A 21377-nucleotide genomic window follows, 5' to 3' on the forward strand; every position below is an offset into this window, starting at 1 on the left:
CGCACATGGCTGTCAACTGTTTGAGAGTGGGGGTAAACAAAAAACTGTTGCTTTCCCCCACTGCCGAGTAACAGCGAGCGGTGATTGGTTCGGCGCAGGTTCGCGCAACTTATAATATAAGTCGGGTCCGCCGCCAAAAAATTATTCAGTCTCAGAATACCGGTAACCGGACTCACTTGGTTTACTTCAAGTATCTCAAAAGCTTCGAAGATGGCTCCTAAAAGTGGCAAGGCTGCTGCTACCGCTGCTGCTAAGAAGGTCGAGAAGGTTGCCAAGAACATTAGCAGCAAAGATGACAAGAAGATGAAGAAGAAGAAGAAGAGGAAGGAGAGTTACGCTACCTACATTTACAAGGTGTTGAAGCAGGTCCACCCGGACACCGGCGTCTCGAGCAAGGCGATGAGCGTTATGAACAGCTTCGTCAACGATATCTTTGAGCGCATTGCCGCTGAAGCCTCTCGACTTGTTCAGTACAACAAGAGGTCGACCATCACATCCCGGGAGATCCAAACAGCCATTCGGCTCCTTCTTCCTGGTGAACTCGCTAAACACGCCGTCAGCGAGGGTACTAAGGCTGTTACTAAGTACACCAGCGCTAAGTAAATCTACATGCTTCTACAATTAAAATGGTCCTTTTCAGGGCCACCCAAAAAAAGCAATCGGCCCTTATCAGGGCTACCAAATATTTAAAACGTACATACCAACTGTTATCAGCATATCGATAAAAAATTAATAAAAATGAATAATTAAAAACTTCCAAATCACAATAAAAAAAATTCTACATTAATGTATATTTTATTTTATTATTGAAATAAATATTATAGGTTGATCAAATAACTACTGCAACATTTATATAATCTGACATCAACAATTGTATTTCGAATAATTATATAAGAACACATAGTCAATATTATAATATATCGCCATAATCAAACACAAAATTATATTTGCAAATCGGATCTAAACAATTAAAAAGGAACTTCATATTTATTATTTTCAATATTTAAGTACACGGTTAATTTAAAAATGTGTGTTTTAACATTATACATTGTTAAACAATTAAACATATTTTATGCATACTGTTAGATCCACTTTGCATAACAATCATTAAATTGTTTATGTTCAGCATTGCATAATCAGTTGAAAGAAATATATCTACTGGTTGTCCGAAAGTATTAGAAAATACGATGAGTAAGAATTTTTTATACGTAAATAGTTTAGAATCACATGAGTAAATTGAATGTATGTAAACCTAAACATTCTTATTACTGATTTATTCAAATCCCATAAGTATGTTTGATTATATACGTAAAATTGTAAAATTAGAGGAAGCATAAAATAAGGGAAAAATGGGGAAAATGAAAACTCACAAACAATGTTGGGACTGAAATCGTTTAATAATAATGAAGTCTTTGTACAGAAAACAATAGAAACGAACATAAATCATTGCAAATCACCATCATATATTAGCTTTTGATGTGTAGTGCTAGTGCTACTATTATACGCTCGATAGTTGCTAGATTTACTTTTTTCTTTAGCGTGTGTGTCTGTATGTGTATATCATCGATAGGTACGCATTTTTATTATTATCTCTCCACTTCTATCGCATTTGCTTTCATCAAAACTTCGAACACGCTCGCGTACATCGTAAACAAAAAACAGAACAACTTGTTTCTACATAAGTTATACAGAGCCTCGCACGGTTATGAAGAACAATTTTTTTCCTTGCTTTATTTTCTCTTAAAACTGATCGCTCGCGTTGGCGAAGAAACGTTGTGTCTTACGCGTAGTTTTCTTATCATTAGCATATCGCTTGGGATTTTCATCTGCGTATAGTTGTCCGCAGGATGGTATTATCCATGTATGTTTTTAAGAATCTTCGCCTCTTGTGGCGACTTGATTACCCAACGTTTTTTTTTCTTAATCTTTACTCAATAATCAATAATAACTATGCTCGCCAGTCGCAGTTATCGATTGGAGGCTTCGTGGGAGCTCGGCGAAATTCGCTCTCTTATTCGTCATAATTTTACCATTTCGTTTATCAAACATATTATTAATATTTAATAATTAACAAAATACATTGTTCGAACGACGTCAGCTTTGAAATATAACATATACTTCTAATAGTAATGGAATAAAATCAAAATACAAATAATCTAAATATTACATTTTGATTTCATTGCAAAACTCTATTGGAAGCTACATTACTTATTTATTATTTGACACCGGACAAATAATACATTTTAACGAATTCGCCGCACTCCACGCATGGAGATAGAATATATTTATATTTTTTCATATAATATTTATATATATCGTGCTTTTTCTTAATATACCTCAAATCATCATCGGTATATAATACAGTATCGACTATAATTTGTTTTCTTATGACTTAGCCTAGATATCTATCAAATATTTCTTTTATGTATGTACAATAAGAATGTGAAAAAAAGGGGGCAGGGTTGGTAAGTCTATACGTAAAAGATCTTTCTTAAATGAAAAAAAAAAATAAAAATAAAAATAAACGAGAAAAAACGCATAAGAATAGGAGAGCAGCGCCTCGTATGCGCGAACGTCGTCGCACAGATCCTATTTTCAAACAGTTTGTTTCAATTTGACATACGCATTTTAATATGCGTAAAAATGAATGATTTTTAATATTAATAAAAATAAATGCGTCTTCAACCCACAAAGCCGAGTGAACAATCGTTCGTGCAACGTTTCGCTAATCTCGTTATATAATAACAAAAATATATACTTAACTAGTAAACATACAAATGGGACGCCAAAGAACACTTTTACAAAACTGTTTTAGGGGCCCACAATCGACCTGTTCATTAATCAATGAAATTATAATCAGTACGTTGTATAAAAAAGAGAAAAAATTCTTCTACAATTTTATATAGCTGTTGAAGTCGTAATTATCTCGTCTGCCAGTAATCGATCACGTGGAAGTAATTTCTAATAACATATGTAATAATTCGATTACTTTGCAACTGAATGTAAAATTTATTTTCTCAACTATTTTATTGAATCATTTATTCATAATGGCGAGCGTGTTAGTTATAGAAATATTGCCTTCCACTGTTTAACTATCATTCAAGAATAAAACAAGCTAAAGAGAAAAGTCATTGGCACTGAGGAACTGGCAACAAAATAATCAGGTCGATCAATAAAATACAAATCATAAAAATAATATTGATAGTTACAATTATAATAATGATGATAAAAAACAAAATAAAAATATAAGAAGTCGTTCAATCGGCACTTCGAACATACATAATAAATCATCGCATGCGTGCGGCTCGCAGAAACGCACGATATCATAATACCCTTATCATTATAGAAAAATAATCGCTTTCTGAAAGAGAGAGATAGTGATGATCAACAACAAAACCTCACGAAGTAAACACGCGCTCGTAAGGAAAGGAATATTAGGATGAGGAGTAGGACAAGGATTAGGGAGACACGAAGGTGAGTGCGATAAGGGGATGTTTTTTGGGCGCCGCTGCGACTGCCTGAAGTATTGTTTATTATACACAATGATTTTTGTTTTCTCTGTCTTTGTCGCATAAATATATTTGTATATCTATGTATGTGTATGTATATTAGCCCCCGATCAGTGCCACCGTGGGAGGCGGCGAGAGCAGTCAGGAACATATATCGTCAATCATCATATTGTAACCGTCATATTCGGTTTATCGTTATACGCTTTTCCTCTTTCCTTCCCTTTTTCTCTTTCTTCCACTCTTTTATTCTCGTCAACGTTTACTGTGTTCCGCTGAAAATAACATACATTTATTCTGATATTTCTAAACGCGTTGACCAAACATTGTCAATTATCTGCAAAACCTAAAAAGTTTTTTTTTTCAAACCTAATAAGTGTAGGCTACGCAAACGTAATTTGTTAAAAAATGGTTAAAAAATCATTTTTAGAACAGAAAATCCAGAAATAAAACTTTACTAAAATAAATTGTATGTTTTTTCCAGGGTGTGCATATTTAATGCGCATTCTTATTTGTCGTGCTACATATAACTGACTGATCGTACAGCAAACCACTTGATCATCGATCAACGTTCTCTACGCCTAGAGAATTCGTTATATTTTACTTGTATTAACTTCATCTTTGCGAATTCCTAACTACTCGTCCGAGAGCACGCGATAAAGTCAATATCGCTTGGGACTCTCATCGATTTTTCGCCTTTCTATCTATCACTTTCAAAAAAGTTACAAAGAGTTATGCATCCGTATTCGCGTTTGCCTGCCTCTTCTCTTATTTACATGCGACTTCTCTCCTTAAATTGTAATGCTTCTCTTATTTTTGTGTTTCGCTGTTTTTCAGTTTCCTTCTTTACCAAATTGATACGCAAAACAAACATCTTCCTTTTACGATAAACTCCGAGATTATATTTTTTTGCCGTCTCGTATTTTCTAACTCCGTAAAAGAAGCATCGTACAACTATTTCGTGCCTTTCATAAAACGACGTAACAAATAGACAAAAAATATACTATCAAGAAATTAGAATATCGACTAAAATTATAATGCATTTGCTACTCTTGTTTGTTTTTAGTTCCCTCTTTGATTTCCATTTCTCTCTTTCTCTATTTCGCATCATCGACTGTTGAAGGTGCTGAAGCGCACTATTTCTCCTTTCACGCGACAAGAAAAGTTGAGAAAAGAATTCAAGGTTTGTGAATTACTCGCACTTTCAATTCAGTCCAGGGCACGAGTTTTGATTGCGTTCCCAAAAAATTAATCTTTTTCTTTACGCCTCTTCTTCTATGTACATACCAGATAAGACTTATTTTGTTATCTCAGTCGACGACGGACCTTCTCCGATTTGTCGAAAGTCCAATGCGTATAGGTTTGTTAAATATTAATTTCAATATTTCATGTCATTGTGTCTGGTCTCGATGATTTCCTGATTCTTACTTAACTGTCGAGAAGTTCTGCTGTGGATTCTGATTTGTCGGTACCCAATTGTTGAAAACATCCCTGCAACGACATTAAAAATGTTACCGATTGCTAATGACATAACCTAAAATTGATTTACAACTCCAGATTTTCAACAAAAAATTACCATCGTAAATCGATATCTTGCAACTAAATTTATAATATAAATCTTGTATGCTCACACAAACCTGCAGTGGCTAACTACGCACTCGTTACTACAGTACTCGTCCTCCCATTCATGATTGGAGATGGCGGGATTAGGGCAGCCGTGACGAATGCAGCCATTGGTCGGATGCTGTTGTTGCTGCTGCTGCTGTTGAGCCATAGCAGCAGCGGCTACTTGAGAGTTGCTACCTGGCGGCGGACTCGACAAGGAATCGTTGCCTCGCGGTGGACTCATATGCAGGATCTGCTGTTGTTGTTGCTGTTGCTGCTGCTGTACTGGCACCTGTTGTGACTGTGGCACCTGCAACACCGAAAAGCCTGGTTAATTGTTGTTGTGATAGGTAATAGAGTTGTTCCACAAGAAAACTTATACAAACGCGCGAAAGAGTATATTATACACTCGCTTTCTTTCTGTTGCACACATTAGAATCAATGTGAAATAAATAGGATTTTGAGAACCAAAAATTACAGAGCTCGCTTGCAAAAAAACGTATTTGGCCAAGACGCTCGGTAAAAAATCTAAGAGGGACATAATAACGGAGAGCAGCGAAACGAAAAGTAAAGACAAAGACGAGAGGGAGAAGGGAGGGAGGGGGCAAAGATCGAATGCATAATACAAAAGGCCAAACGAGTTATATATAACGTTCCAGAGCCGGTAATTTGATCCAATCTTCCCGTTAATTTGCAGAACGGTCGTTTAGCTCGTCCTTCTTTTTCTCTCATTTCTGTATTAGTAATTTTTTTCGTCGTCTCTTTGCACTGGGTATATCTTGGTATTGGTATAGTTTTGCGAAACTGCAACGGCATGCAGGAATTCAAATACGCTTGCTTCTATAAGGTCCTTGTGTATACTCGGCGATGCAAAATCTTTTTGAAACAAGAGAGCACAGCGAGTTGAGTATAGCGCATGCGCTGTAAGGTGGCTGAGAGAGAGAGAGAGAGAGAGAGAGAGAGAGAGAGAACGTCTATTGTGTGCACACGCCAAAGGATAGACTTTCCATGTGTGATGGGCAGCCGAGTTCACTGACCTGCTGCATATACTGCTGCTGCTGCGGGACCTGCGGCTGCATGTGCTGCTGCGTCATGTGAGGTGGAGGTGCCATCGGGTTGCTCATTAGACTCTGGAAATTCAAAAGGTTCGATATTAAATCCCTCGTTATACATACATACATACATATGCTTGTTAAATTGAAGAATGTTTATAGTTTCAGCGTAGAGGAAAGCGGAGATTAATGTTGGTTTTGAATTTGCATCGGAGCCAAGATGTGCCCGACTTCAGCGAAAGCATCTTTGTTTGCAGGGTAAACTTTGTACGCGCGCGCGTCTAATCTGAATACTTTTGAACGTCGCTCCCTTCGGTACAATATTTTCATATTTAAAATCATGGTAATCTGGGCATTTTAAAGTTCTCTCCGCGGGTTCTTGCGGGGTTTAAATGCTGTAACGATGATGTGTTCTAACTTGTACGTACCGCTTTCGCATTTAATAAATGTTTTCAAGTACCGAGGTAACTTCAACTGAAAGAGAATCAATTGACAGCATAATAACCTTGGATATAGGTGGTCTTTTTTAGTTATCTTTTCGAATGGTTGACATTCGCATGGTGTCACAATGTAGAAAATTTATTTGACGTAATTTGTTTACGTTCTGCTAATAGTTATTCTTAACCGAGAGTTGCAGTCTCATTGTGTGCGATAAAAAGCAGAGAATCGATAAATAATTCGAAACAATAGTGATATTTAATATTAATTATATGAGTCTGCATTTTCTTTGTATAATTAGATGCATATAGAATCTTGATACACTGTGAAGGTTTTTATAGAGATGACGCTGCTATTTTAACAAGAAATCCAGTGCAACTTCTTAATGAAAAACTCAACCGCCGTCTGCTTTTAATGTAAATGACTGTGCTTTTTATCTACAAAAAGTGCACGTTAAATAATGTTCTCTCTACTAGTTCTGAGAAATCGTAAATATGTTTTATCTTTGAGTGAACAGAATATTTTAAAAAACATGGTACATATTAAAAATTAAATATACGATAAAACGAGATGAATTTATTAAAGCGGAAAAAATGTATCACTTTCGATCTAAATTTAATCAAGTGCGATGATGAAAATTCAGTTGAGGTCAGTTTTATAAGAAAATTTAATCACATTTTAAAAAACGTTTCGACATATATAAGTAACTAGTTGGCATTTATTAAATTAATTGTCTAATTCGGTATTGACGATTCGAGTTGTGATTCGATTGTTCAAATAAGGACACCGTACAAACTCTACACAGATATTTACTACACACAAAAATTCTACGCGCATTTTTGATTATTTAACTACACGGTAAAACTCTACACAATCGTATAAGCTATTGTTATCCATTGTTGCAACAATAGGTTATACGATTGTGTAGAGTTTTACGGTGTAGTTAAATAATCAAAAATACGTGTAGAGTTTTTGTGTGTATTCAATATCTGTATAGTTTTTTCGTGTAGCAAATATGCGTGTAAAGTTATTTTGTGTAGGGTGTAGGGTTATTTTTGTGTAGAGTTTGGACGGTGTCCAAATAAGTTTGTTAAATGATTTAGAACAATGAATACCGTCATAAACCGCAATAGACCGTCTATCAGTGAGTAACGTAAGATAAATTTGGCTCGGTCGTAGCGAATTTTCCACAGCATCACGACTAATTTACATTGTATAAACATTTATCTGCAGGATGTATATTTCGAGGCATCGGTATGGCAGCGAAGATGGGAGAGGAAACAAGCTACACCGTGATTTTCATTTTCCTTTGATAAACTTCTCGGTAAATTACTATTTACACGTGCTAATTGGCAACTCAATCCACAGCGTCCTTACAATCTACTCCGCGTGGCAAAATAACCACTGTAATTATACGTAGGTTCTCTCTCCCTCGTGCTAATTTATGTAAGTTTCGTATTCCAGCGTTCCCTCGAAAATTAATAATCTAAAATTTCGCTCCGAAAGTGGAAATTAAAAGGAACACACTGTTATAATTTATATTATTTCTTATTCGCGTTTCCACAGCCAAGGACACATTGAGATTTTAATAACTGTCATTAAACGAGCTCATCTGTATTCAGCATGAATCATATAGACGGAGTATTTAAGTCACTTTAATTTACTAGTACGGTACTGAAATAGACGGTTAGTTCCTGTTATTTCAACGCTTATATTCACAGACTTGGCTTTAATAACAAAAATTAAAACTCCACATTGAACTGAAAAGAAAACTTTCGAAGATTTCTATACAAATGTTATATATTTCAAGCGTTGTAACAGTAACGTCTATATAGTTGTTCTCGATTGCGGACTCATCACCAACTGAATAGCGTTCCAAGAAAGTCTCTGTTTCAGCAATATTTAGACACGTAGCACGAATGTCAGCATATAGTGTATTAACCGTGTATACATATACAAAAATCAACACCAACGGCCTATAACATTTCATATATGTTTACAAACTCTTCAGAATAAAACTGACCTGTGGATGTTGATTCGCCTGCATGTGCGAGCTGGGCGACAGGTGATGTGGCGACTTCTTGATCTGACCCATCTGCTGCTGCTGCTGCTGTTGTTGCTGCTGGGGCGACGGTGGCTGAGGGCTGTAGACCTGATAAGCAACGCCAGCCGGGGGTCCGGCGGTCTGTCCGTATGGCGTACCATAGTTCGCGTACACCTGTTGTTGTTGTTGTTGTTGCTGCTGCTGCTGTTGTTGTTGCTGTTGCTGCTGCTGCTGCTGTTGGGCCTGCTGCTGAACCGCCGCTTGTTGCTGAGCTTGCTGCTGAGCTTGGGCCGCGTGCTGGGCCGCTGCCGCTGCCGCGACCGCCTGTTCGTCGCCGCCCTTTTGCACGAGACTTGCTCGGTAGGCTGCTAGCGCTTTCAAGTACTCCTTCTTCGCAGCCTCAGTTTTCTTCTTGTAAACCTGCGTGAAGAAAAGGTCAACGGTTAATTAATGATCGATTAATCGAGGAGTTAGAGTTTCGTTGTCAAAATTTCCGGGATGAACTGATATTGTAGAGATTGTGTTATGGGTCAATTCGCCAATGCGGATTAACGATAACACGCTGCAGGGTGTGTAAGCCGATGCCGCGCTCACGCGCTATAGGTATAGCATATAAGCACTTAGGGGGATTTCGAGAGGATGGCTGCTCCGAGTTATAAGACGTTAATTCGATGTAGCTATATTATGTACGCGTAGGTTCTTCCATAACATATCGAGAAGATAGACGTTATTCGCTTTATAAACAGAAGAGTTCAATGATGACAAAATTTGCAAAGGTGCAGAGACAAGTTACAATGACCCGGCAAAATTCGCAACTGTATACGCAGATACGTCTCAATAGGTTTTAATTAGAGCGAAATAACAATAATGAGTAATATAGAGTTTCTCTTTGTGAGCGCGCGTAATTGTGCGCTTTTAATTAAAGCTCGAATTAATTCTGTAATAATATTCGCGAGTGACGTTTTCATTGTATGACGAAAAGCCAAACGTTGTGATGCTTCTATACAGCAAAAATAATTTTTCCAGAACAATTGCCGGCTGCGATTAATTTCGCCGTTGTATCCCTCGAAGAAAGAGCGAAAAAAACTCGATTAAACTCGGCGGCGTGAAATTACAGAATAGACTCGAAAGTTTATCGCGATCGAGCGTAATTGGAACGACAGAGGTACGGAAAATTGCTTAGAAAGTGAAAAATTTCGAGAGAATTGAATAATTCGGATGAAATCGTGCGGAACGTATAAAATTCGGTTGCGAGCTTGTTGAAAACCTCGATCGATGATGACGAATAATTCAACACCGGAATAAGTAATCTTCATACCAAAACAATGATAAGTTGTTCATAAATCGAGGTAAACGGAACTAATTGCTGCTCTTTTTTGCACTGGGAAGTTTTTCGATCCTCTTCTTTTACATATGCACACTGTTTCCTATATCCCCACGACCTTAAATTTCAAGTTTATCCGCCGTGCGCACCGAAACTTTTTTTTTTATGTAATTGGAAGAGTAGCAAAGGAAAAATATCATTATCGTCGCAGCGCAGCGTCGTCGCGGTCGTTACGAAGAGAATATTTTATTCAGCGGTACACGACGAGCTCTGACGGCCGTTATTATGTAACTTTGTTAAACAAAGTTATGTTTAATTAAAAAGCTGAAAGTTTTTAATTAAATACGTTTCGCGTATAATGGGACTGTAGGCGAGAGCAGTGCTCGCTATACTGGGTCTCTAAAAATCAATACCGTCGAGATCTTTCTATATTTACAGAAAATATTGCGCTTGAAATGTGCTTAAAAAGCATACAACGACATAAAAATACCGAATCGTCACAGCGATTTATCGTCGTTCGTCGCGGGGGCGAGAGAAAGAAGTCTGGGGTGGTCGCGAGAATCTCGATGGGAATCCAAAAAAAGAAAAGCCGTCCCGTGGTCTAGACCGCAGATGTTTTCATTGGTTTTCCAGATGCGCTGGAAATTTTTTATTTCGTCAAGCTCTGCATAACTCCTCTGGAGCGAGAGTATATTCGTAATTTCGAAATATATAATTTATATTGCGGTGTTTTTTAAATAAAAATTTGATCGGCGCGTGTATTGTGATTACATAACCAAGCCTCGTCAGACCATAGACGCGGGTGCCATTATTTTGGTCTGGAAGCGTCTCCTACAGAGAGGAGAGAGGAGAGAGGAGATAGGAGAGAGGAGAGAGGAGAGAGGAGAGAGGAGAGAGAGAGCTCCGATGATCAAAATTCATGACCCGCAGCTGTCACGCTGTTGCCTATATACCCTCGTATAAATAACTTAATTACACGAAATCTAGTATAGCGACGTCGAGTGCGATTCAAAAATAGTTGATCAATCGAGTCTTTAAAAGTAATTTTTGACATTAACTACTAAACTTTCCTAATTTATTTTTACAATAGTTTATTACTCGAGAACGTGTTTTGTTCAGGAGTCGATTACGCGATCACGTAAGGACGGGAGAAAAGCGTCGCCTATTGTTATCAGCGCCTCTCTCGCATATACGACTTCGGATCTAATTACCGATAGCGCTAATAATGCCGACTTATCAAAGGGCAGAAGACCGATAAGCTCGGGCTATTTACATAATAACGTACTGCGCAGAGCGTCGATAATCGTATACATTGATGCTACAAGAGGGCGATGCTTTTTTTATAAAAGAAATAGACGAGATATAATCGAGCTTTCCAATTACATGGCAAAATTATTTCAACAGAAATCTCCCGATAAGGCGTAAGCTCTTGTCAATCACGATAGACGGAGAGATCCAATTTTTATTTCGCTGAAACGGTCGTCCATTAGAAAACTGCAAGAGGATCTCCGAAATAATTTCGTGAAATATCAGCTAAATAAAACTTAATCAAACATTTCCCTCAACCTACTCGACGAGAGATAAATCAAATAAGCTGTTCCCCCTCAAAGCGGTAAAATCGATTTTGTTGAATTCAAAGGAGAGCCGCTCTCTGATTAATTATGACGAATCCGACCTATGCGTAAATAAAAAGTGCATCCCTTTTTCTCATGCCGTGTATGTGCGAGCAGCGTACACGCACAGGCGGATAGAGAACTGATGATACTGCTCACATTTCGTGAATAAATTTAATTAGCTTTTCAGGCAAAGCTTATGTGCGACCGCATAGAATTATTTTAATTAGAGTAGATTTAAATGTGAAAGCCTTTAATCGAAAAGTTGTACGTCCCGATAAAATCAGCTTAATGGCCTTCCACGTTATGAAATTTAATTAAATAGATAATCTGAGAGGAAAAGGAGATTCGACTGCTGTTGTTGCGAAGCATTGAAAACAAGATAATGTAGAAAAAAATGTTTAGTAGTTTTAATTACGCAGCTACGAACAAAACTCCACTCTCTACAGCGTTCGAAAATGCAGAGCTCTGATGTTGTACAAAAAAAAATATATATAAAACAGGTCCAAGTATTGTACCACTGTATGGCCGAGAGGCGGTGTTAACGTCTGTCCGCGACGATGTTTAAATTCTGCAGTATAAGAAAGCATTGGCGCAAATGCGCGTATCATACTTATATATACGCGCATACAGTAGATGAAAATGCTAATGCTAACTCGGCTCGCTCCAGTTTTTTAGAGAGCTGCGCGCGAACGAGGACTTATTTCACCGTTATTTTAAAGTTTTTTAATCAACTCCCCATTCAGGACTTTTAATAACTTTTTTAATATATATGAGAGAGGAAGGAGGGATTATATTACACCCGTGTTATTCCTCTATCTCGTCGAGCCGTCATTTTTCATTCAAAGGGTGCGGGAGAGAATGAGAGAGATGGAGAAACCGAGAGAGCTCTGAGAGCGCCAATTTCACTGTCCGCCAGAGGTCATTGAATTTTCATACATTTTAATGTCCCTCTCTGTCACTTGAGACTAAATACATCAGCGCAATAAATGCATGCGGAGCGAATCGCGTTTATTATACTTCACGTCGTATGTGAATTACAGCTACAATAGAGTCTGCTTTGTTTTGTGTTTGCAGTAACAGCGTAATATTCTCTGCGTGGAAAAGTTTAAAAGAAAATCATTCAATCGACGCTGTCATTATATTCCGGAGGTAAATTACGTACGTATCGAAAGAGTATATAATATTGCGGTGAAAACGATCGTCGGAATTTCCTTTCGCGAATACGTGTAACGGCTTCTGCACTTAAGGTGATTTACGCATTTATTTTGCAAAAATTTATGAAAGCAAAACGTCAAACGCTCTTGGAGTTTCCATCTCTCGCGCGAAAGAGCCGATAAGTTCGAAATAATGATTTCTGAGAAAAATGCTAAACGTTTCGGGCGCAGGAGTGTGTATATTTATCAAGCAAATGAGGCTTTCGCGCGATGTTATGCGCAGTCCGATAAAATGATTTGCAGTAGTTGCGGTCGTCGGAGAGACTCGCGTATATTCAAGTGTATTTACGTTGGATCGGAGAGGAAACTGACCAATGGATTCGAGGCATGCATTTTTAACTAGTCCTGCAGCGAGCGCAATGAAGCGTCACTTTCTGCTCTTATTTTTATGATAGTCTTTTCGTAATTGTCCTATGCAGCTTTGAACTTCATCTAATCTGTCTGTAAGACATGACATTGGCTCTCGTTTATGTATATATAGCCATCCTCTGTTCGATGAAGTGCTTGTCACCACGATAAAATCACAAGATCTGTTTTTTCAACGCGGCATTATTGCCGTGTTACACCCTTTGTACGACATTTACCCCCCTTCGACGTAGGAGAGGCGGTTTATGAAATTTTCTGCTTTCTATCGAGCTCATAATCGCGGTAAATGATTGATTGCCATCAATAGGGGCTTATTCAACGGGCGATCCTTTTCTCTCTACTTGTACAGCTCTTCAGGTCTCTTTTATACACGCTGCTCATCAAAGATTAAAGGACTCGCGGGTCTTGGGCCGACAGCACAATGCCAGGCTCTGTGTATTTAACGCCTTGCGCACAAGAGAGAGAGAGAGAGAGAGAGAGAGAGAGAGAGAGAGAGAGAGAGAGAGAGAGAGAGAGAGAGAGAGAGAGAGAATCTAGTGAATGCCCTTCGTTAAGCTCTTGAAAAAAAGTTCTCTTCGTGTGTACTTACGTCCTTATGTTCTGTTTCGAGGGCATCCCACATAGACGCGACGATTTTCGAAACTTCGCCGAAGCTCGCGTTCGAGTTTTGACTTTTGATGGCCGCCTGCGTGTCTCTGAAGAACAACGCGTACGCGGATACTGGCCTGAAACAAGGAAAAACACAATTACATGTTAGTCTCGATGAAATGTCTGTGGCGCGAGTTGAATGCACAATCATACAGACGGATATTAGAACGGTGGAAGGAAGTTTGATAAACTTTCGTGATTGTAATAGGAGTGACATATTCAGAATTGAAAGCTAACTCGTGATTTTTCAAAAACCTTTGTGCTTGGTACATAATAAAGCCCACGATAAAGAGCAATCCCTTTTCTAAAATTGCTTGTGTTAATTAAAGCGCTTTAAAAAAAAGTTGAAAAGTCGCATTCAAATTTGGAACACAATTATCTACCGCGCGCTCGCATCAAATGATATCGTTAAAAGTTTAAAATCGCATTCGTTCCAAGCGAGTTTGAATATCGCAATCTAGGAGTACCTCTATGTTCTCTCTGCTTTATCGCAAACGAGAGAATGATGAGAGGGGAGTAAAAAATAATTGCGCATTAATTATATTTCTGAGGAGCTTTAATTGAATTTAAAGAAAAAGAGAGCTGGGGAGAGGCTCTTGAATGGATTTTTAGTCTCGTCGTTCCTTTTGAGTTTCGCTTTGTATTCGCTACACGGTGTTACATTGCATTTCTTTGTCTTCCTACTCTCTGGTGCCCGAGCAGCACAACCCCTGCACCTCAGGTTGACTCAATTCGTGCGCCTGCATTCTTCTCATTAAAGTGGCTCTCTAATTTCGTTTGAACCATTAGACTCGCTTCGCTGGAGATGAGGTTTTGTTTTGTGCTTTGCTTTTCGAAAATCCCTAGTATATTATTTAATTTTTGACAAGTTTATTGAAAAAAAATCGTCAAAGTTCACATTACTCGCAAAATATAGTACAGAGGCACCGTTTACAAATCAAACAACCATTGTGAGCCGCGAGACGGTGTAACGTAACGGCGCAACAACGGAATGTTTTACGAGGCTTTAAAATCGAAATTGATGGTCGCGAGCAAGTCCTTTGCCCCCAGGGGCCAAGAGCTGCAAAAGAGAGCACGATAAGAAAGCAAGGAGGGAACGAAGCAGATAGCACAATGGAAAGCGAAGCCAATCGATAGGTTCCGTTCTTGCATCGCGGTTTTTTGGTTTCGTCGCGAGAGGAAATATACAGCGCGAAATGGATTCGCGCGCGTTGACTTTGCATAACTATCGAGGTGAGTTCGATGTCTCTATTCCCTTACTGTATAATACCTCTTCTTTTTTTCAGAGACGAGCGGAGCTGAGTAAACACGGTGACCGGAATGAAGGAAGAGGAGAATCAAGAAGCTTTTAAAGAGAAGGAGAAATTACTTTTCGATCCGATGCAGCTGCTCCACCATTTCGTATCACGTGAGTGTTTAACGATGAACTCGAAAAAATTGAAAGACTACGCAATATTCTAATTTTCAAAGCAAATAAGTTATTCTCTTTCATAGACAACTTGGCGAATCTCAAACTCATGTAGGTATACCAACCGTAAATAGACAAGGTGTATTAATATCAAATTCTTCAACTTTAGGAAACGAGGAACGAAGACATTTTCGCAGGTCCAGTGGCGCGAGACAACGCTCGTAAAAGATATAGCGCTGATACACCGGGCTCTTTATTTTTTACTGTTGCGATTCTTTCACTTTCATGTGAAAATTCGATTTCGTGCAACGCCGTGTACCGTTTAGTAAAGTTTAATTACGATTTGTCTGTCGTAGGCATCGTGACTTTTTTAGCCTTCTTTGCACGTTTATTCTGTTATCTAACGATTAAAGGACCAGCGACGTCTGAGATTTAAATTGAACGCGATTGAATGTTATCTTATTCAGAGAGTTCATTAATTACAATCAGTGCTGGCAAGCTAAATAGAAGTTAATTAAAACCGATAAATTCGTTGGATCACGGACTCTTTGGCAAATCCATTCTCTTTGTTTCCGATAAAAAAAGTATATACTCTAATTTTCAGCATCAAATAGCACGACTAGTTGAAGTATACGAAAACGTGACAAACATACGTCTTTTCGCGTAAAACACAGCGCAACAGTGCTGTATTAGACAGCGAGATTTATAGGTTGCGGCGAACGAAAGCAACAGCAGCAGATCTCGCTAATCCCCGACCATAACTGTGTAATCTGGTTCAACTATTGCGCGATCATTACAATACCTCTTGCGCGCGAGTGAGTAAGCGAGCGATAGAGAGAAAGAGAGAGAGAGAGAGAGAGAGAGAGAGAGACACGCGCGCGTGTAAAGCTATTTCCCTGGCCGCAGTGCAACAATGCGTATCGCCCCCTATCTTCCTCTCTCGGTCTCCACGAGTGCTGCAGTTGGACCCGGAGGCAGTCGTCGTTGTCGCTTGCGCATTTACGGCGTTGCGACAATAACGGTAATTGCCAATTCACAGAGGTAATAACTTACACCCCCCCGCCGCCGCCTCCTTCTCCTTTCGGTCTTTGGTTGGCGTTAGCTATAGCACACGCGTAGGAGAGACAAACTTTTAACGTTTTTCCGCAGTTTTCAGAATGAATATATATATATAGCGGACCGATTTAACGACAGTTCGACGAGCTTTGACGTTTTAAATTGATTAACCAATTACGAGTCCCGTCAAATCGATGCTACTGGAATTGACGAGCGATGCGCCTTGTTTTATTTTTATTTATCTGCGCGGTGATGCGATTTATTTCAATGAACGTAGAAATCGCTGAATAACATTTTTCATTGCCGCAATTGGCGATTCGAGCTGGAATCTTCCTGAAGAACAATTGCGCTTTATAGTGTAAATTTCTTTTCTTCTTCAAACGAGTTGAATATATAATAGTCAAGGTGATATAACAGTTTTAAACTTGCCAAGGTATATGACTTAACAGTGCTGAATTGTACCAAGGCATGTCGTCACAATAGACCCATTATGCTGAATGGCTTTCATAAATTTTGCTCAGTTCGGAAGAATAGAGAACAAAAATTATACGATTAATCTATATAATATCTTTCTTGCCGCACGTTAAAAATAATTAGCTGATTGTAATAAAATTATTTCACGAACGAGTTATCTTCTTCTGAATTAATGCTCTATTCTCTGCTAATAAGAGAAGTCGAGTTAAGATAAATTTTGTAATAGCAGCATTGTAAAAGCAGGAGAAGAAAAGTAGAGCGCGAGAGAGAAAGACAAAATGAAAGTACAATAACTCGATTATATGGCCAACGAATTTGGTGAGTAATTCAGAAAATATTCCAGTGACAGCTGGAACGAGTGATAAAAAGAATAGAGCGAGGTCTCTCCGAGGTGATTGCGTATATAGCTTTGACTATGGCGGAATTTTGCGTGAAAGGTTTTCTCACCTTAGAAAAAATGATTCACTCGAGTTTGAAGTACCTTCTATTCTGTCATTATCACAATCTTTCGAAATTTGAATTAACAGCTAGTAGTTTACGGACAAATTCCGTCTAACCGTTGAAAGTATAAAAAAAAAGTTTGTCCGCCAATCATATGGATTACAAGCTGACCCGCCTACAAACCTCATTTAACTAATGATCGCAAAAAACATAAATACAGCTCTTTTCTTCGATTGCAAAAAGCCCAAAACAATAATCTAATCATGCGATGCGCGTGCATTACTGCAAAGTCTTTAAATTATGCGAATACACAAGAAAGCGATCGACGATCGGCGAATTAAATGGCTTTTTTTCGTGAAGCCAACCAAATAGAAATGAAAAAGACGATCGGCGAATTAAATGGCTTTTTTTCGCGAAGCCAACCAAATAGAAATGCAAAAGACTGGGCCCTTGCCTGGCTCCTTATAAATAATAATTCCGGCTAACATCTAATTATCCGGAACGAAATGAAATTCTCTTCACAAGAGGTGATCGAAATAATTTAGGTCGGTGTATAGGCAAGCAGGGGGATATACGTAGGGAGAAGCTCGAGTTTTGCTGCTTACTTTTGTGGCTCGTTGGGATCCCTCTTCTTTTTTTTCTTCTGGGCCTTTGGTTTCTTTTGCGCTTTACAAATCGTGTCGGCCGGCTCCGGGGAAGGTCTCTTGATACCCGTTATCTGTAACAGCAAGTACAAAAAAATATATGAATGTATGCGTTAGTCGATGAATGATGTGTTGAGTGCGACAGATAATTGAGTAACGTTTCCTTTTTTCATTGTTTTCTATTAAATAAAAAGTATTTCTGCATCGTATATAAAGCATCATTATTTTCAAACGGATTCTCGGAATCTTATCATATCATCGTAATTGCCGCAACAACAATGACATTGTTATGTCAGTAATCTCTTTGAAAACTCTCATTACATCGTTTCCGCGAACAGTAATTCTTTTTTATTATGATTAAAACAATTACATTTAATAATAACGTACTGCGTTTATGCTGTACCCTATCAAAGTAAAAAATGGAATATTTTCAAACGATAATTGGCTATAATTATTGATATATATATATATATATATATATATATATATATATATATATATATATATATATATATATAATATATATATATATATATATATATATATATATATATATATATATTATATATATATATATATATATATATATATATATATATATATATATATATATATATATATATATATATATATATAAAGCGATCAATACAGTCTTGGCGCGCAATGAAAATTTATATTCCTTAAATAGAGTCAAGGATGACAGAACTATTATTTGAAAACCATTGTACTAACTGGGAACGAAATATAATTTAGCAATTTCTTTCTTTTTCCGACGTCGATCAATAGACCGTTCCCATTTTAAAATGGAACATTAAAATGACAAAGTGCTTCTCGGACGAAAGAATCTAACAGTAATCAAAGGCACTTTATTTGTGTCAGCGTAATCGCTTTTAACTTCTAAGGCCGTTTGAGATCAAAAGAGACTCTAAAAGTGAAAGTTGGCTCTGCGGCCGATATATAGAAGGGGAGTAAGAGAAAGAGAGAAAAAATAGCCCGCCCGGGCAAAATAGAAAACTGGTCACGACGTGGCCTTAAAAAGCTTTTTGGTATTCCGAACACTTGGCAATATTTTACAATTTTTTACAAAAAGGAACAAAAAGTACAAAGTCATGTTTACATGTAGCGTGGATAAATAGTTTTAAAGATACGAGTGTAACCTTGGCGCGTCCTCTTTTTGCCTTTATCTTTTCGCGCTTATTTATACACTGAGCGACCGGAAAAAGAAAACTGGTTTGCATGAAAATACGTTTAAAAATGTTATGTATTTTCAAATTACTCGCTTTGAATTTCTTTTCGAGAGGGAAAATAAAGAAAATTGCGATTCGTTTTTACGACACACGTGCTGCTGCTGCAGCCGCCGCTTTTTTTCTCTCTTTCTCTCTCTCTCCACAGAGATTACCGATACAGTGCGGTAAAAAAATACGCATTCCCGAAAACAATGGTAAAATAGACAATAAGCGGATACAATGGCCCATAATGTTCCGCAAAGCATCGCGATTTTGTTGCGAAGCTAAATAAATGTCCGGCTGTCGATTTCGCTCGGCCATTAACGTTCAATTTTTACAACTCGACAGGAATTTTACATTCCTGAATAATTTTCCGCGCCATAATAAATAATGCATGAGTCCTTTTATTGCCGGCAATTTAGAGTTTAACTTCATAACAAATTCCCCGTGGTAATGTGGGAAGGGGTGAGTGCAGGCCAAAAACCCACTAAAGGGGATTGAAGTTATTGTCAGCGAGTTACCGCAGCGCTTAATGCACTTTCAGCGGAATTTTCAATCGAGTAAGCCCGAATCGGGTTTTCAAAATCAATTTAACCTCTCTGTCATGAGCTCGCGAATCAACATGCAAAATTTCGTTCAACACAAAAAAGAGTACTAACCATCGCCGAGTGCGGCGTGCTGTCGTCGCTGTCCTCGCTGGTCGTCGTGTTCTCGGGCGCGGCTGTTTGCTGCATCGCTGGGGGACTGCCTCCAGCCTGGCTCCTGTACTGCAATTGCTGCTGTTGTTGCTGTTGTTGCTGTTGTTGTTGCTGCTGCTGTTGTTGTTGCTGCTGCATGTGCTGCTGTGAGTGCAAGTACTGCATGTGTTGCATCTGTTGTTGTTGTTGCTGCTGTTGCTGCTGTTGTTGCATCATCAGCATCTGTTGCTGACCACTGTGCTGGTGGCCTGGCGAGCTCATAGTCGTGTAAGAGCTTTGAGGACTGCTATACGCTTGGCTGTAACGAGAAAAGATTTTGTTTGATAAAATGCACGTTATAAAATACGCTGCTTTCAATTCGCGTATACATCAAGCAACATAAACGAAAAACACTTCTATTTTAAACGCTCTAGCTGGTGTCTATTTAGAGAAGTCAAGCTCAAAATAAGCGTGCTGCCTCAGATACCGTAACCGCAAACGACAAATCGCAGGCGTACAACTGGACAGTATTGACGCATTCCATCGCGCAATGTTAATAATGTCCAAAGTCGCAATACGAAAACAAGCGCAACAAATAAACCCCCAGCTGTATGTGTGTATCCAATCAAGACGCGAGTGTTTGAAGGCGAGCTGTTTTCGTATACTTATACGTCGATCGATCCACAGAAACTGAAGCAGCAGTACCAGCGGTTATACCGCTGTACTGTGGCCGGCAAAATATTTACGCATTCAATATTTCATCAGAATCGCGCGCGGAAATTCAAAATCACAAGGGCAGATATTTGCTCTGCAGTTTGTAACTAGCAGCTTTACTTGCGCGCGTTACTTCAAATGCCTCCACCCTCCCTGCCTACTTCTCCGTCCGCTTTATTTGATGAAAAAACATAGGTAATGGAATAACAAGCTGGCACAGAGGGAGGACGAACACTTCGTTGTCGTTTTAAAAACATTCGATACGAGCATATTAACGAATGAAAGCATCGCGTCCGGCGTTCAATATTTAAGTACACGTCAAATTTCGCTATTATAAATTTCCTCTGCTCGCGAGTCAACGTCACTATTGATTGATTTCATAATGACGCAAACAAGCCTGGCTCGACATCGATTCCTTTTACACTTGCGCGCGAGCTAGTTTGCGAAATCTGCGTCTATAAAATATAAAAGGATTATGTATTGACGCACAATCTGCTATTCTATTTCCATCGCAGGCGATCGCGCAATTATTCAGCAAGTTGCAAAATTAATAATTGAATCTCGCAGAATAATCGGATTGTAAATCTTTGAATCGCGAACACGGACAATCTCGCAGGCGCGACTAATAAGTTTTACGACTGCATTATTAAATCTGAAACGTCAAGCAGTATACACGAACGAGGAAATTTCAATCGCATGATGCTAGTCTCGTTCGTCATTTGAGCGCACGCGCATGTGTGCATTTAAGTGTGCAGTAGACTAACGAGCGAAGAAAAAAATTGCTTCGACGGAAGTAGTATTTCTATGTAAGATGATTGCAACTATTCACGATTCCAATGGCTTAAACGACGGTTGATCTAACTGAATGTGATGAGTCAATGGACATGTAGTTCGTTTTTTATTTTTCATGATTTTAGATACGCA

The 21377-nt window shown here is 38.5% G+C and overlaps 2 protein-coding genes across 12 annotated transcripts in view; one reads left to right on the forward strand and one right to left on the reverse strand.

The window, feature by feature from the left end:
- The first annotated feature begins 43 nt into the window (after nucleotides 1-43).
- Nucleotides 44-2507, forward strand: LOC100124206 (histone H2B-like). The gene has a single exon (XM_001608057.6). The coding sequence runs from the start codon at nucleotides 211-213 to the stop codon at nucleotides 601-603; it is 393 nt and encodes a 130-aa protein (XP_001608107.1). The 5' UTR covers nucleotides 44-210; the 3' UTR covers nucleotides 604-2507.
- Nucleotides 1379-21377, reverse strand: part of LOC100124207 (TOX high mobility group box family member 3) — a 244955-nt gene continuing 224956 nt past the window's right edge. For 7 of the 11 annotated variants that reach the window (XM_008217683.4, XM_032601067.1, XM_008217677.4 and 4 more), the window contains 7 exons: nucleotides 19722-20058; nucleotides 17798-17910; nucleotides 13755-13890; nucleotides 8625-9065; nucleotides 6149-6241; nucleotides 5138-5421; nucleotides 3756-4997 (listed from right to left, as the gene is read on the reverse strand). In XM_008217683.4, coding sequence (XP_008215905.1) covers nucleotides 4931-4997; nucleotides 5138-5421; nucleotides 6149-6241; nucleotides 8625-9065; nucleotides 13755-13890; nucleotides 17798-17910; nucleotides 19722-20058 — 1471 coding nt within the window. In that variant the 3' untranslated portion in view covers nucleotides 3756-4930. Of the gene's footprint in view, nucleotides 4998-5137; nucleotides 5422-6148; nucleotides 6242-8624; nucleotides 9066-13754; nucleotides 13891-17797; nucleotides 17911-19721; nucleotides 20059-21377 lie in introns of all 11 variants that reach the window. The other 4 variants (XM_031932491.2, XM_031932488.2, XM_032601068.1 and 1 more) reach the window with 4 other exon arrangements.

This window comes from Nasonia vitripennis, chromosome 5, assembly GCF_009193385.2.
Source record: "Nasonia vitripennis strain AsymCx chromosome 5, Nvit_psr_1.1, whole genome shotgun sequence".
NCBI lineage: Eukaryota > Metazoa > Arthropoda > Insecta > Hymenoptera > Pteromalidae > Nasonia > Nasonia vitripennis.

Excerpts from the sequence above, each read along its gene's own strand:
- LOC100124206 (XM_001608057.6), top strand. The coding sequence starts at position 211 with ATGGCTCCTAAAAGTGGCAAGGCTGCTGCTACCGCTGCTGCTAAGAAG.